The 15480-nt window shown below is 42.9% G+C and overlaps 1 protein-coding gene across 1 annotated transcript in view; it reads left to right on the top strand.

Annotated features, from left to right (window-relative positions):
* Positions 1-15480, top strand: part of NFE2L3 (nuclear factor, erythroid 2-like 3) — a 55770-nt gene that overhangs the window by 36111 nt on the left and 4179 nt on the right. The window contains exon 3 of the mRNA XM_009879570.1: positions 14306-14413. Coding sequence (XP_009877872.1) covers positions 14306-14413 — 108 coding nt within the window. The remainder of the gene's footprint in view (positions 1-14305; positions 14414-15480) is intronic.

The raw sequence follows: 15480 nt of genomic DNA, 5'->3' as shown, positions 1-15480 counted from the left end.
GGGGCGAGCTGCGAGGAGGCGAAGGGGGACCCTTTTCTGAGCCAGACACCCCCCCCCCTCCAAAAATTGAGGGGTGAGACCTCCCGAGGTCTGCGGGTGGTCGCAGGGTTGGTCCTGGCCCTCCGCCCCCCTTCCCCTTCCCCGGGGGTCTCCGGTACCCGGAGGGGGTTACGGGCAGTGGGGAGTGAATGCAAACTGAGGGGTAGGTTGGTGCTGTGCAGTAAAGCCGCAGCTGTTCGTTAACGGAGCAACTGGTGGTGGCTCTCCAAGCCACCAAAGTGGGGTGAACCCTTCAGAGGTGCCCAGGCCAGGGTGGGCCCGCAGCGCTGCTCGTCACCGGGCAAGGCCAGGAACTGTCACTTCTGCTCGGCATTTCCTCCGGAATTGCCTCAGTTTTCTTCGTGTGGGCACAGAGGCAGCTTGAGAACATCATGGGGCTGCAGAAACGCAGCTTCTCCTCAAGTGCGTCACGATGAGGGGCAGAACTGCACCCCTCACCTTGGGGAAGGGTGCGTGTATGTCATAGTCCCGTAACTACACATGTCAGGAGCATTCCTTACATCTTGGTATCCTTAACCATGCCAGCGCTGATCTGCCGCTGTTGTCAGTGTGGCACCTTAAACGCTCAGCCAGTAAGTGCCCAGCAGCAATTGCTGGTTTCCCAATTTCGGTCACGCAGCGTGCAGTCCTCACTGCACATCTGTCCGTGTACACCTGCTCAGACCCTCGTCCTGAGCAAAAGCTGTGCACATCTGTAACTCGAAGATTGGCCAAGCCTTGCAGCTGCAGGGACTGCTTTTCTGAGTTTAAGTCGCTAGTGGGCATAGAGTTTCATTTCTCCTGAGCAGTTTGTGATCTGAGACTTTTGTGATACGCTGTGCGGATACAAAAGATACAGTAAAGCCCGCCTGATGGTCCTGTGACTCAGATGTTCAGTACATCTTGAAATACAAAGTTGAACTACCAACATTTTTCAAGTTGGTTTTGAACCATTATGAATAGCTGGCTCTTACTATGAGTTAAAGGACCATTATTATTAGGACCAAATTAAAGGACCAAATTATTAGTTGTGTCTTGCATGTTAGTTTTTCTTTTTTTCTTTCTTCCTCTTCTTATTCCTTTTTTTTGGGGGGGGAGCTTTTTGTTTGTGGGCTTGTTTTTTGTTTTTTTTTCTGTTTCCCCATGTGTTAGCTAGCTTTTTTTTTTGTAAGGTAGTTGCAAAACTAGTTTCTACACCCTAACTACAGTTTCTGTGGAGAGAAGATGATTCATTTCTTCGCTAAATGTAGGTCTGGGTGTCCCTCTTAAGCACATTTTATTTAAGTGAAAGAATGATTGGAGCAAGAAAAGGCAGTATTAAGTTCTTGACCTAAAATGTAAATGGACTTCTAAGTGAACCCACCCCACCCCCCATGTCTCTTCCACCAGACTTCTTTTGAAGTGCATGACAAGTTGAAAACATGAAACACAGAGGAAAAAGTTGATCTTTGTTTTAAAGGTGACCTCTGTGGGTTTGAATAACTCCAATTGTGCTGTCAAAATGTTATTGTAACAGTATAACGGATTTCAAAGCGGTTCGGCTGATTTATAACTTTCATTTTGCCTTTTGTAAAAATAGAGCTGCGCTATTTTTAGCGTTGGTCTTATCCACGCTGGATCAGGACGAGGAGTCTGTGTAAACAGATGAAAGTGGTTGCTTTGTTCTGCTCAGTATTGTGGGATTGTGTAGCGTTGGGAAAAGTTCACAGCTGGATTCACCCACCCCTGGATTAATTTTATTCATTGGGCTCCAGTCCTTGCTGAGAATGTTGTTGGCAACACGATGCGAGCTGTTGATCCTTGTCCTTGGGGAACTAGTATTTATAACCACTCTGGAAGACAACTGCAGATGAGGAAGAAAATGAATTCAGTGGCTGGAGCATGCTGAACCCTGTGGGGTTGCCTGGCCTGTTTTTCTGTTCTACACCACGAGGAGATGTAGTGCAGCGTTAGGACAGCCTGAGCACTTTGTCTCTGACACAGAGTAAAGCAAACAGGTGGGTTCCTACATTTAGCTTTCTGCGCGACAGCCTGGGATCAGCCCGAACCTTTGTGTTCAGTATGTTCCCAGTAAACTATTTCATTCAGTCCATTTCTGTAACCAAACACAAGTTTGCTGATGAAATGTAAACCCCGCAATATTTTGTTGCTTTAGTAAGAAAAATAATTTTAAAAAAGCATTTCTTCTGAAATACACATTTTATTGGAGAAAAATAATCATATGATCCCAGAGTCTTGCTACCCATTTTCTTAGATGGATGTAACAGGACCAGGGATAAAGAGTGTTTGTAACAGAGGAGAGACTTCATTTTAAAAAGTTTTTTGTTCTGAATCCTATACACAATTCACTGTCCTGCGTTACCTACAGCATGTCATAGCAGGTAGTTGGTAGAAGATGTGCTCATATGTGTTAGGATATTAGTGTAATGCCTCTGTGCTGTTCTAGTCTGGGTCAGATGCAGAATCAAAGCTTGTAGGTTTGGTTGTCATGGGTGTTTAAAAATGAGACTAAGGTACCAAGGTTCCTGCATGGGAACCATGAGTTACATTTTCAGAAGGGGAAAAAAAAAAAAAACCCACGCAAAAAAATCCTCAATAAACTTTTGCTTTGAATAGTCAGGAAAACATGCATCAGTTCATCCAAGGAAATGAAATCATTTCTACAGTGATGAAAGGTCCTGCCATTTGCAGAATACCCCAGACCAGGTGTTTAGGCTCCAGTGCATGTTTGCTAAGGAAATAGATAAAAAGCGTAAGAGTGAACCTCATCGTTTATTTGGGCTGATTATTTCCCATGGTACAGTTTTCCAGATACAACAGTGTTTGTGCACCACCTAGTCTTCCTCTTCACACTTCGCTGAAAAAACACATTGCAATCGTGTTTCTTTAAGAAAGGATTTATAATGGGAGCGCCACTTGCTCCTTAAATGCTGGCAGTATATTCAGCACCTATTTGAATGTCAACATCCACCATTAAAACATGGGTGCCTAAATTTTGTCTGCTCGACTCTCGCCTACTCATGCAAGTAGGTCACAGTAAGCAGGTCATATGTGAGTAGGTCACGTTGACTTACTCGTCCAGGTGAAGTTAGGCATGTCTGCTTTTTTCCCCCCTCCAATGTGCTTGTAAATTCTTGCTGCATTGCTCAAGGAATGCATTTGAAGGAAAATGCTAAATTGAGACACTGTGTGGCTGTGTAAATTTTGAAGTTTTAAGCGTAGAAAAAGCAACAGAAAATACAGAAAAAAGACATGCAGCTGGCACTGGATATAGGTCTAATGTTGGTGGGGAAACCAGAGAAGCTATCCCACAGGCACATAACCTGGGATACAGGCTGTGCCCCACTGTGCCAATAGAAGGCTGCATTTTCCTGAGTCTTCTCACTGTGAGCCGGCCCCAACAACACTTCTAAAAGCTGTTACGTTGAGCTGTGGATGTTGTTTACCTGGACTTCAGTAAAGCCTTTGACACCATTTCCTATAGCATTCTCCTGGAGAAACTGGCTGCTTGTGGCTTGGGTGCGTGTACTCTTCACTGGGTAAAAAACTGGCTGGATGGCCATGTCCAGGGAGTGGTGGTGAATAGAGTTAAAACCAGTTGGTGGCCAGTCACAAGTGGTGTCCCCCAGGGCTTGGTACTGAGGCTGGTTCTCTTTAATATCATTATCAATGGTCTGGATGAGGGGATTGAGTGCCCCCTCAGTAAGTTTGCAGATGGCACCAAGTTGGGTGGGAGCGTTGATCTGCTTGAGGGTAGGATGGCCCTACAGAGAGATCTGGACAGGCTGGATTGATGGGCCGAGGCCAATGGTATGAAGTTCAACAAGTGCCAGGTCCTGCGCTTGGGTCACAACAACCCCATGCAGCGCTACAAGCTTCGGGAAGGGAGGCTGTAAAGCTGCCCAGCAGAAAAGGACCTGAGGGTGTTGGTCAACAGCTGGCTGAATATGAGCCGGCAGTGTGCCCAGGTGGCCAAGGCGGCCAATGGCATCCTGGCCTGTATCAGGAATAGAGTGGCCAGCAAGACGAGGGAAGTGATTGTCCCCCTGTACTTGGCACTGGTGAGGCACCATCTTGAGAACTGTGTTCAGTTCTGGGTCCCTCACTACAAGAAAGACATTGAAGTGCTGGAGCGTGTGCAGAGAAGGGCAATGAAGCTGGTGAAGGATCTAGAGAACAAGTCTTATGAGGAGCAGCTGAGGGAACGGGGGTTGTTTAGCCTGGAGAAAAGGAAGCTGAGAAGAGACCTTATTGCTCCCTACAACTACCTGAAAGGAGGTTGTAGAGAGGTGGGGGTCGGTCTCTTCTCCTTAGCAACGAGCGATGGGACAAGAGGAAATGGCCTCAAGTTACACCAGGGGAGGTTTAGGATGAACATTTGAAAAAAGTTTTTCACAGAAAGGGTTGTCAAACATTGGAGCAGGCTGCCCAGGGAAGTGGTGGAATCGCCATCCCTGGAGGTATTTAAAAGTCGGGTAGATGTGGTGCTTAGGGACATGGTTTAGTGGTGGTTTTGGCAGCGTTGGGTTGATGGTTGGACTCGATGATCTGAAAGGTCCCTTCCAATCTAGGCAATTCTAGGATTCTCTAAGTCCATATGCAAAATAAACAAGGTCTGTTTTGCAAAGCACCTTAAAAACTGTGAGTGGGGAAGTTGGAGGCCTCAGTGCTGCAAGATGTGGCATCAGTGCTATGTGTATGGTAAAATAGTGTTCACAAATACAAAGAAAGTTTCAAGAGGCTTGTCATACAACAGTATCTTAGCTGAAGATCTTGCAAGAGCTAAGACAGCAAGCTGTCCAACTTGATTCAGTAGTTTTCCCTTTCACTCTCTATATCAATATTTCTATGTGTGCATGTGTGTGTGTGCACATATATGGAGACATTTGAAGAAAGGAATTATAAAAATTGGATGGGTTCTTTATCTTTAGTGGAATATACATGGGGAACTATTTAGATTAGAAGGAATGGACTATGTAGCTCTTCGGTTTTTTATCTGCAGCCTGAATCTTACAGTAAAAACGTTCTCTCTTTCCAAATCGCATGAACCCCCAAGCACTGATGCTGCCCGTAGCTGCAGAAGGGGCAGTACCTGAAGGAGGGCAGCAGTTGCTGTGCTGGGTCACTGCGCCGTACGTGGGACATGCTCCAGCTTGGGGTGGGACAGAGAAGGAAGGCTCTGCTCCCACCGAAACCAAGTAGGTTTGTTGTATCTGGATGTATTACCTTCTCTACGACAGGTTTTGAAGCCCTTCCCAAGACCTGAATTCCTGTGCTCTATTAAAGAACACCTGCTCTAATTAATGACTAACAGCACAGCATTGCTGCTGTTTATGAATTACAAAAGTTAAGGAAGAAGATGCACAGTGGTTAATTTGTATTTTTTTACTGTAGTCTCTATGTTCCTGTTTAGAAAGGCCAGTTTGGGTCAGGTTATGTAAAACCTCATACAAGCACAATTCTTTGAACATTGTTAGAGGCAGAGTTTCACAGTATTAAAGCACTAGAGGGTGGCAATCCCATTCCAGACTTTGGGCACCATTTGAAGTATTTACACTGAGTGAGAATAGTTTCAGTTGGAGATTTTTATTTTCTTGGGGAGTGTCAACCGTTTGGTAAAGCAAAGGTAAGCGGAAGCCAGGTAGGCTTTTTTTCTGAAGGCTTTTCTCCAACCTGTTTGAGAGCAGTCCCACTGCAGCTGTGAACATATTTCAGATTATTCTTTTTTTGTTTGTTTGTTTCTTTTGAACTTGTTGAGCTCTAGGACATGGCAATATTGCTGTGGAGGGATGTCTGTAAATAGATAAAGGGGCTGGGTCCCTGCTCATGGATGGTTCTTGCCCATCATCCAGAACTCACCTAGATTTAGTAAGGTGTGTGAAGGACCGTGTGGTGTTTCAGAGAGAGGAGGGGTAAGAGAAGGACCTCAGGCATTTGAAGTACATATTGTCTTGAAAGACTGTGATGTTGATTTTTGTTACAGTGTGCTGCGGGAGGCACGAGGGTTTGAAAAAGCCAAGTCAAACAAGTGGCCGAGAAGGGTGTAGAGGGAGTCACTGGTGTAGGGCTGACCTACACCAGCATTTTCCTAATCCCTGGAGAGCAGGAAAGGTATTCCTGGTGTAGGGTGTGCATAAGAAGGGTATGTGAGAGGAGATGAGGGGAGTATCAGGTATAAAGAAGAATGAAGAGTGTGGTAAATGTGGAAAATAGAAGAGTAATTGTATGTGGTGGCAGAGGGAAGGTGAAGGTACTCAAATCCCAGAAGAGCTAAAATATAAGACTGTGGATTTTAACAGCGGTCCCTATTCAGAGCTGTGAGTTGGCCGGCGTTTGGTATTGCAACGAGGCCAGTAGCTTGAGAAAGTGCACAGCTGGATACCTGAGAAAGTATCTTTGCCTGGGAGGGCTTAAAAGGAAGACATTAGAAAAAATGGAACTAAGTTGTGGACAAAGGTTTATCAGAGAGGATGGTCCCTGGCTACTTCTATGTTTATTCGGTGTATCATTTAGTGTCTACATCATACCAATGAGGATACGAGGATATACTACCAATCTAGCCTGGGTAAAGGTAGAGAAGGAGAGAAAGAAAGAAGTCTCTTAGACAATCATAGAATGGTTTAGTTTGGAAGGGACTTTAAAGATCCTCTAGTTCCAACCCCCTCGCCATGGGGAACCCTGATGTTGTGTAGTTCGTTGACCGCAGTAGAAAGCATCTTGGGAGAGCAGAGGCATGGAAAGAGCTCTTTTTTGATACTGTGCTCAGTCTGAAAAAGTGGCTGAGCCAATTTAATAACTTTCATCAGATTTAGTGTCAGAGATGATGCATCCTTTAGGATGGAATTAGTTTCTGGTGCAAAACACTAGCACAGGACCAAATGGCTGGAGTGTAAAACTGTTTGGTTTATGCTTTAAAAGCGGGTTTACAAGTTCATTTTGAAGGCGACATCGAGCTGCTTTTGGCATGAAAACTGATGCCTCAGTTGCAATTAGTGACAATTATTCGTGTCTGTGTCTTCAACTTGTACCCATCTCTGCCTCCCTTTGGGAGCAGGTTGGTGTTAACTCTGCGTGTGCTGAGCACGTAGCGTGCAGCGAGATGTGTGTTTTGTAAGAGCTGACATAGCTGAGCCGTGCTGTGCAAAGCCGTAGCTCTTCTGTTTCTGAAACGCGTGTGGTTAGCTAGGTTCTAACAAACAACTCACTGCAACAAGCAGGAACGCCTTTAGCAGCGTGCGTTTGGTCGCAGCCCAGACGGTACTATTGGGGTTTGGAGTAGATGTGTCACAGACATTTGACAGGTGCCACATTTGGAATCACAGTTATGCGCTGTTTGATTTACTCAATTGCATCGCTTGGTTAGCATGGTTTGGTGTGATTTTTAAGCCTAGCCCGACATCACATAAAAGTTACTTAGATATTTGGTGTTTCCCACCGCCATTCCACCCTCCACGCTTTCTAAACCTTGGCTGCATTTCGAAAAATAAAGTACTCTTCTGTTTCTGTGTTGTCAGGATACTTTAGGGATCATTATGAATATAGAGAAACAGCAAGAAGCATTTTGCTTTTTAGATGAGGTTAAATAGATATCAATTGGTAAGATTAATTATCATCGTGTATTTAAAGTACACAGGCAAAGAGCAACGTCAGTAACCTTAGAGCTATATGAAAACAGCTATGCATCATTATATTTAATTATTAATCGTATGTAGTCCTACAAAGCAGGAAAGTGAAACTACTGGTTATGTTACCGGAAGCTGTATTTCTTTTCTCTAACTTGTACTGGTGTGGGACAATTTTCTGGAAGTTACTTAATCACTCAAAATGTGGCAAAGGTCACCAGGCCTGTGCCGCGTCTCTTCAGCTAGGAGCAAGGAAAGGGCCAGTTCTACAGAGAAATGCAGTTAATAAAGGGGAAGGGACAGAAGTCTGAAGAAAAGCATCTCAAAGGTTAATGACAGTAACCATAGAATTATCTCGGTTGGAAGGGACCTTTAAGATCATTGAGTCCAACCATCAACCTAACACTGCCAAAACCGCCACTAAACCATGTCCCTCAGCACCACGTCTACCCATCTTGTAAATACCTCCAGGGATGGTGATTCCCTGGACAGCCTGGTACAATGCTTAACAACCCTTTCTGTGAAGAAAGTTTTCCTAATATCCATCCTAAACCGCCCCTGGTGCAACTTGAGGCCATTTCCTCTTGTCCTATCACCTGTTACTTGGGAGAAGAGACCGACCCCCACCTCTCTACAACCTCCTTTCAGGTAGTTGTAGAGAGTGATAAGGTCTCCCCTCAGCCTCCTTTTTTAATGGAGCAATTTAAAGCTTGAGAACTAAAATAAATAAAATGTAATGTAGAGGATTTAGAAGACAGCGTGTGAACAGCATACGTGAGTAATCAGCGTGAAAAATTACCTTGCTTTGCAAATAATGGTGATCATATACCTTTCCTCCGGTGAGGAGATATTTGTAGAGCTAACTGGGAGTCCAACTGCAGTGAAACAGAGCTTTGCAGGGACCGGTACCCCCTGCCTCTCAGTGCTGTCTGTACACCCAGGCAAACCACCCTGTCTGATCTGTTCTGCGGCGGAGAGACCTTTCTGTTACTCCAGAGCTAATTCGGATCTTTCTGTGCATTAGTTGCCCTGAGCTGTGTAGTTTTAGCCCTGTTCGCCAACTGCGCACCAATCAATAGTTGAAAACAGTTTGCCTACGCTTTCTGCTGGTCCTAGAGAAGGGTCTTGTTCACCCATCCAAGGCATCACCGTAGACCTGTTAGTATTTTCATCTCGTCAGATGTTCTGCTCCCCTGTTGTGGTTTGCGCTGAACTGGCCATCCCGGGTGAGCTCCCACCACCTCACTCCAAAGAGAGAGGCAGAGGAGGGAAAAAGAGACTTATGAGTTTAGAAGGAACTAAACTGTTTTAAATAGAGAAGGGTCTTGTTCACCCATCCAAGGCATCACCGTAGACCTGTTAGTATTTTCATCTCGTCAGATGTTCTGCTCCCCTGTTGTGGTTTGCGCTGAACTGGCCATCCCGGGTGAGCTCCCACCACCTCACTCCAAAGAGAGAGACAGAGGAGGGAAAAAGAGACTTATGAGTTTAGAAGGAACTAAACTATTTTAAAGAAATACTACTAATAAAATAAAAAGGCAATAATGTAATATATACAAAACCCTAACAAGTTCCCAGGATGATGATCACGTCACCGGCTGTCACGGGGAAAGTCCCAGACTGGACTCAGTGACGGACAGAAACTGGACTCCAGATCTGGATTCAGGACTGGGATCAAAAGCAGACAAACAGACAGAGTCCTCCTCGGACGCTGACCGATGAAGAAAGAGAGACTGACTCTTTGATCCCTCAGCTTTTATACTGAGCATGAGGCAGATGGGGTGGAATACCCTGTTGGTCAGTTTTGGGTCACCTGTCCTGTCCGCTCCTCCCTGCAGGTGGACCCCTCTACACTTTTCTGCTGCCGACCTTTCGATGGGGCACATAACCAAGTTATCTGGCCCTGGGTGTTACAGCAATGAGTATAAGCAGGAGCCTCTCTGCATACCATCCCTTGGCATCAGCCATAAACATAGGTCTTACTGCTCTGAGAGTGAACAGTGTCTGCACAATATGCTGTTAATTTCAGTAGTTAGAAGAGGCCCAGCTAAAAAGTATAGTTATTGAACAAGATTCGTCCTGTTTTACCTCAAACCAGGACATCCCTACATGCTGTTTTACCAACAACAAATAATATATGGGTGGGGAACGCAAAGGGAAGGGATACGTGGAGGGATAGTTTGATGTACGGTACACCCAATTTATGCTAAGATCTATATTCCAATGTACTTAATTGGAAACTGAAGGCTTTATTTTTAATGTAATAAGAAAACTGCCAGAGCAAGCAACATCCTTCCAATTAAACATAGGGCAGGCCACTCACAACATCATACTTCCTCTCACCTCCGCATTGATTCTTCAACCACTGTAAGTAGAAGATTTGACATAAATTACTATTTTGCATATGCCAAAGACAGACAAACTGAAGCTGATAGTTGATGTGTGGTAGGTTGTACCTTAGGGAAAGGGCAGATGCCCGGTTAGAGCCCAGCCCTGCAGCCTACAAGGCTGACAGATAATTCACTAAATCAGACTTAGTGTCAGATTGTGTTCTCTAGCCTGACTGAAACTAGTAAATGGCAGAAGCCAGACTAGAATTTGAGATACTTTTTTTTGGAGTGGGGGTTTTTGTTTGGTTTGGTTTGTTGTTGGTTTTTTTTTTTTTCTTTTTTTTTCGTGGGGGAGTTTTAGTGTAAATCTCCTGCCTTGTGCTTGTGCAGAGATCCTTCCAAATGCAATGGAAAGTTTTCTTCAGGTAGGGTTGCAGTTTACGGTGTGTAAACGGCCCGCTGTGGGAGGTGTGAACTTCCACAGCCTCCAGTGGTGGAAATGAAAAGGCTGCTGCAATCAGTGAGTTTGGTGGTAACAGTAAGTCTCCTACAATGAGCAAGAGTCGGTCTTTTTCTCTGTACAGAGACCACCCACGTGTGGTCCTGATCTGGCTCTTGGGCTCATACTGGTTTTACTATAACTCAATTACTCTTTCTTTTGTTACCATTAATGCAAAACAAGGAACGGGACAGAAACACTAAGTGTGGCAGTGCAGTGCTAAGTAAGTAGTATTTAACTAATCCCTTTTGTCTTTATATGTGTATTCAAACTGCAAAATTAAGCTATCTTTAACGCGATGCCTTATCCAAAGACGTGGTATGGCTGTTTCTGGGGGAGGCACCTCTCCTATTCTCCCCATAGCAGTAGCCCAGCAATCAATCCCAAGTGATGCACGGGCATGGAAAGAAGTGTTTGGCTGTTGAGTGGTATTTTTCAGCTGTTCTTCATTACTGGGAAGGACTAACAAGGTGGTGGGGAGTGTAATGTCAGAGAGTAAATCTTTAACAGCGTAATCCAGGGCATTTTTGTTAAAAGCCAAAACTGAGAAATTAAGGGGAAAAATTTCTGCCTGTGTTACAGGATTTCCACATAGAGCGTTTCACTGAAATGGTCCCGTACATAGAAATTGGTGCTGTGAACAATCTTACACACACTATATCTGTATCACCACTGTTGTGAAAAGCTGGTCACAGGGCCATTCTCCTTCAGACGCTGTCCTGGCAGTGGTGAAAACAGTTTTTTTAAAAAGATGGATAACTTCCTGTGGTAATAATCAGTGTGAGCAGGCATGAGTGTATTTTAGTATCATCTGCTGGAGGAAGAAATGGTGATACTAAGACTAATCTTCAAAGCCACACGGTGCAGCATTATTAAGCTCATTCAGCAGAGACGATACATTCCCTTTGGTAAATTACAGTGAACGGTCATGATTGCAAATGTGAGCCCCTGCCTCCCTCCCATCCCCGCTGGGACCTCTGTTCACATCAGCAGGAGCTTTGTGCAAAGATCAGAGAGAGACTTGGATCTCTGTGCTGTTCTAAAGCTAAAGGGTTGTTAGGACAAAATGGCATGTGATCCTGTAGTGCCGTTGGTGGCTCTCAGCCACACTGTCTGTGGTTTAGCAGAGTAAATAGTCAAAGCCATTATTTTCTCTTAGAAGATGCATAAAAATCAATGCAGACTCCAGATTAATTCTAAAATTCACGGTCAGAAGTAGTCCCCATCTCCTTAGTGGTCAACAGCTCTATGTATCGATAGGAAGAGACCTAAAAATTCAGTTGTCTCTGACTTCCCGGGGAAACTGAAACCATAACAGCCTTTGCAAATTTCTATGAACTTCGGGAGCATTTAGTTTCTCTTCAGAAAGGAGCCATCCCATCAGGCACATCGGAAATTCAGTTGTCCTCACGATGGTGCTGGGGAGAGCCAACTCCATCGTAGACTCCAGCGGACTGGCATTGTCAGCAGGCAGATACCCACCATAAGCAAGTTGAACTGTGAGGGTTTCAAATGATCTGCAGGGTACACGGTGCGCTCTTCACAAAGTTACCGCAAGTTTTCTTTTCCCTGGTGGTAGGATGGGTTTGTACCCCTCATAATTTTAATAGGAATCATTGAGTTCTCACCCGTATACTTTCTGTATTCAAAACCAGTGCTTGCAGTTGGGTTTTTCTGAGGCATCACATTATGGATATCACATTTCTAACCGTTTCCTGCATTTGATTCTTCATCAGCTGGTAGAGTAATGAATTTGCTGTGTTATTCAGGAGAATACGGCAGAATACTCTGCCATAGCAGCAGCAGCTTTCCAGGGCACTCAGCTCAAGAGGAGCTGCTTACGGTCTTTAATAGTGACTGTCCTTGACTTCTTACCTGCTTTTATGATGATGAAGTTTATTAATTAGGATGTTAATTGATCATATTCATTGGACAAGTATTAGGTTGGTTCTTTGCAAAAATTAAAGACTGGTGCTGATCTTGCGAACATGTAATTATGGGACTGACTTCATGCCTGTGAGTAGCTCCACTGAACTTGTTGAAGTGTTTGCAAATAGCTAGTTACCGTGTACTCAGGGTCTTGTACACTAATTTCCCTCTCCTACTGTTCTACTATATAGAGGAAAACTGTGGTTTTGTATGTGTGTTTAGAAAAGTAAATTTGTTTGCTTGTATTTGGCAATAACAAGTCATCTAGTCATTTCCAACTGCAGCTGACAAAGAAGACACACTATATTGGAATATAATTCTTAATAGCTAGAAATTGTGTTGGTCGTCATTGAAGGAAGGTACCTCTTACATCAGAGTGATAGATGAGTGCCCAGTATATCTATTTGTTGTTACAAATGACTGTTTATAAAGTTATCTCCTTGAAAAAAAAAAAAAAAAAAAAAAGAAAAGCCAACAAATCATAAAAAAATGATTTTCATAATTTAGAAATAAATATTAGTAGAATTCATAAAAATGAAATTAATATTACTTTATTTTCAAATTATATTTAATTTTACTCCAGAGTGCTATTTTTAAACCTTTTTACATTTAATTTTTAATGTGTTTTGTATGAAGCAATAATTAACAAAAAACTCTTACACATTTTGATGACTATTACAACTGCAGTTTTTATAAAGTTTATGCTTTCATATAAAACCTATAAAGTGAATTTGTTGTGATTTTTAGAACATAACAGTAACTCGTTACAGTTGCTGCTCTTGAGAGCTTGTCTTTTCTGCTCCTGCCATAGCATTTTGCTGGGGAGATATGGAACTAATGCAGTGTGGCCATATGATTTTCTGGCTTCCATTCCTCTGAGTTTCACATTTTAATAACTCAGACTTGCCCTACAGAAGCTGAAATAGCAAAGTTTTAAAATTTTTAAATATGCAGAGTCCTTAGCAGTGATTCCTTCTTACCCTAGCAATATCCCAGCCCTATAATAAAAAGTCTGATGATATGACTACAAATAAAAGATAACTGAGACCACTAAATCAGAACAATTTCATTGCTGGAGATTAAAAAACCCCCCATCATTGACCACATAGAAGTGATGGGGAAAGAGAGCCACTATTACAATACATATTAATATGATTGTTTTCCTGAAAGAAAAAGTGAGGGATTTTGCTATTTGGCCATATATAATTGCTTATTTTAAGATTTCATCGCTGAGTATATATCTGGCTTGTTGTGAAATGACATCCAAAAGACGGCGATAGCCAGAACTTCCCATGAAATCACATCATCATGTGTCTGGTTTAGAATAATTTTGTTTCCAGTGTTTATGAACGTCCATTTCTACCGTAGATGGGTTCAGTGCCTGGGCACCAAAAGAGGAGGAGGTGTCTGAACTGACATCAGTCTCATTCTGCCCCCAAATTCTACACAGAGTCAGTTCCATGCACATGAATGAACCGTTCAGTGTATATTTTATTTGAAATCCTATAGATGTAAAAAAAAAAAAGAAAAGAAAAGAAATGTGTTTTAAAGATTAATTTTGACAGCATAGAATCACAGAATCATTTAGGTTGGAAGAGACCTTTAAGATCATCAAGTCCAACCATAAACCTAGCACTGTCAAGTCCACCACTAAAACATGTCCCTAAGTGCCACATCTAGATGTCTTTTAAATACCTCCAGGGTTGGGGACTCAACCACTTCCCTGGGCAGCCTGTTCCAATAGTTGATAACCCTTTCGATGAAGAAATTTTTCCTAATATCCAATTTAAACCTCCCCTGGTGCATCTTGAGGCCGTTTCCCCTTGTCCCATCGCTTGTTACTTGAAGTCAGCATGTTAATAGCACTGTTTTATTTGTGTCTTTAGGATGTTGACCTGAAAGCATGTCAGGAAGCTTTGGCTGACTGTTGTCCACACCAAGGAGATGATCAGCTGGAACTGCAAGAGGAGAAGGAGAAAGAAGACATAAATCAAGTAAATGATGAAAAAATGGGAAGAAGGAAAAACTGTGAAAAGGAAATGAGGGAGAATATAGGTCTTATCACTGAGATAGAGAGTAGTGAAAGAAACAGAGTGAATGGTTTTGAAAGGAATATTTAATTTCCTCTTTTCATTTGGGCATGTCCTTTGCAAGGTGGTTCCAAGTTATTTCAGTTTCATTGTTCTGTTCTACCTTCAAAACTTTTGAAAGAGAGAAAGGGGGAAAGTACTTTAAAACCTCTCATCTATCCAGAATCACATAAACCAAATAATGACTTAATGTTTATTTAATCTTGTTACAGACATCATAAACGAGAATTTGTATGGTAAAAATCAGAGTAGTATTTTGTATTCACTTGTTTCTATGACTTGTAAACTGAATGTGTTATAAACAATTGTGGATTGTGGTATTAATTGAGACTCAGTGCTGTGTATGTGACCTCTATAGAAAATTGTGATGTTTTACTGTACATTATATGGATTGATTTCTAGTCCTTACTGTAGAGCTACAGTAGCACTACAGTCTGCTAGTAGAAGGATGACGAGAGTAATTTTGGTGTGGTGCAGTCTGTGCTGCATACATGTGTACATATATCTTTGTTCGGAAGAACACACTCATATAATTACTTTCCTCTTCACTAAATTCCTATAAGTACCCATAGAGAATGTGCTTATAGCTGATGAAAAACATCTGCCTGATCCCCTTCCTGGCCCCCAGCTCCTGCTCCACTGCAGCACGGAAATTCCCCAGGGGAATGCTGGTAGTTGATGCCACCAAGCAGGAAAGGAACACTGACTTCAGACGGGACTTTGTAAACGATACCCTTATACACCACGAAAATTTCCCCCTCCAGTATAGTTTATGCAGTTGAAGTATTCTAAACTTTACAGAAATGACTTGCAACTAACCATTTTTCTTTTTTATTTTTTTTTAATTTATTTTATTTTCTCCATTGTGACAGTATTGTGTTTGTGTGCAAGGATTTCCTTTTTGGCCACACTTGGGATGTGGATGCTGAATCATGCTGCTTTCACATTAATGTAAAGATAGCTGCTCAGAT

This window comes from Charadrius vociferus, unplaced genomic scaffold (genome assembly GCF_000708025.1).
Source record: "Charadrius vociferus isolate BGI_N301 unplaced genomic scaffold, ASM70802v2 scaffold262, whole genome shotgun sequence".
Classification (NCBI taxonomy): Eukaryota; Metazoa; Chordata; class Aves; order Charadriiformes; family Charadriidae; genus Charadrius; species Charadrius vociferus.
Note: the sequence above shows the minus strand (reverse complement) of the source record. Positions and strands in the feature narration are given on the sequence as shown.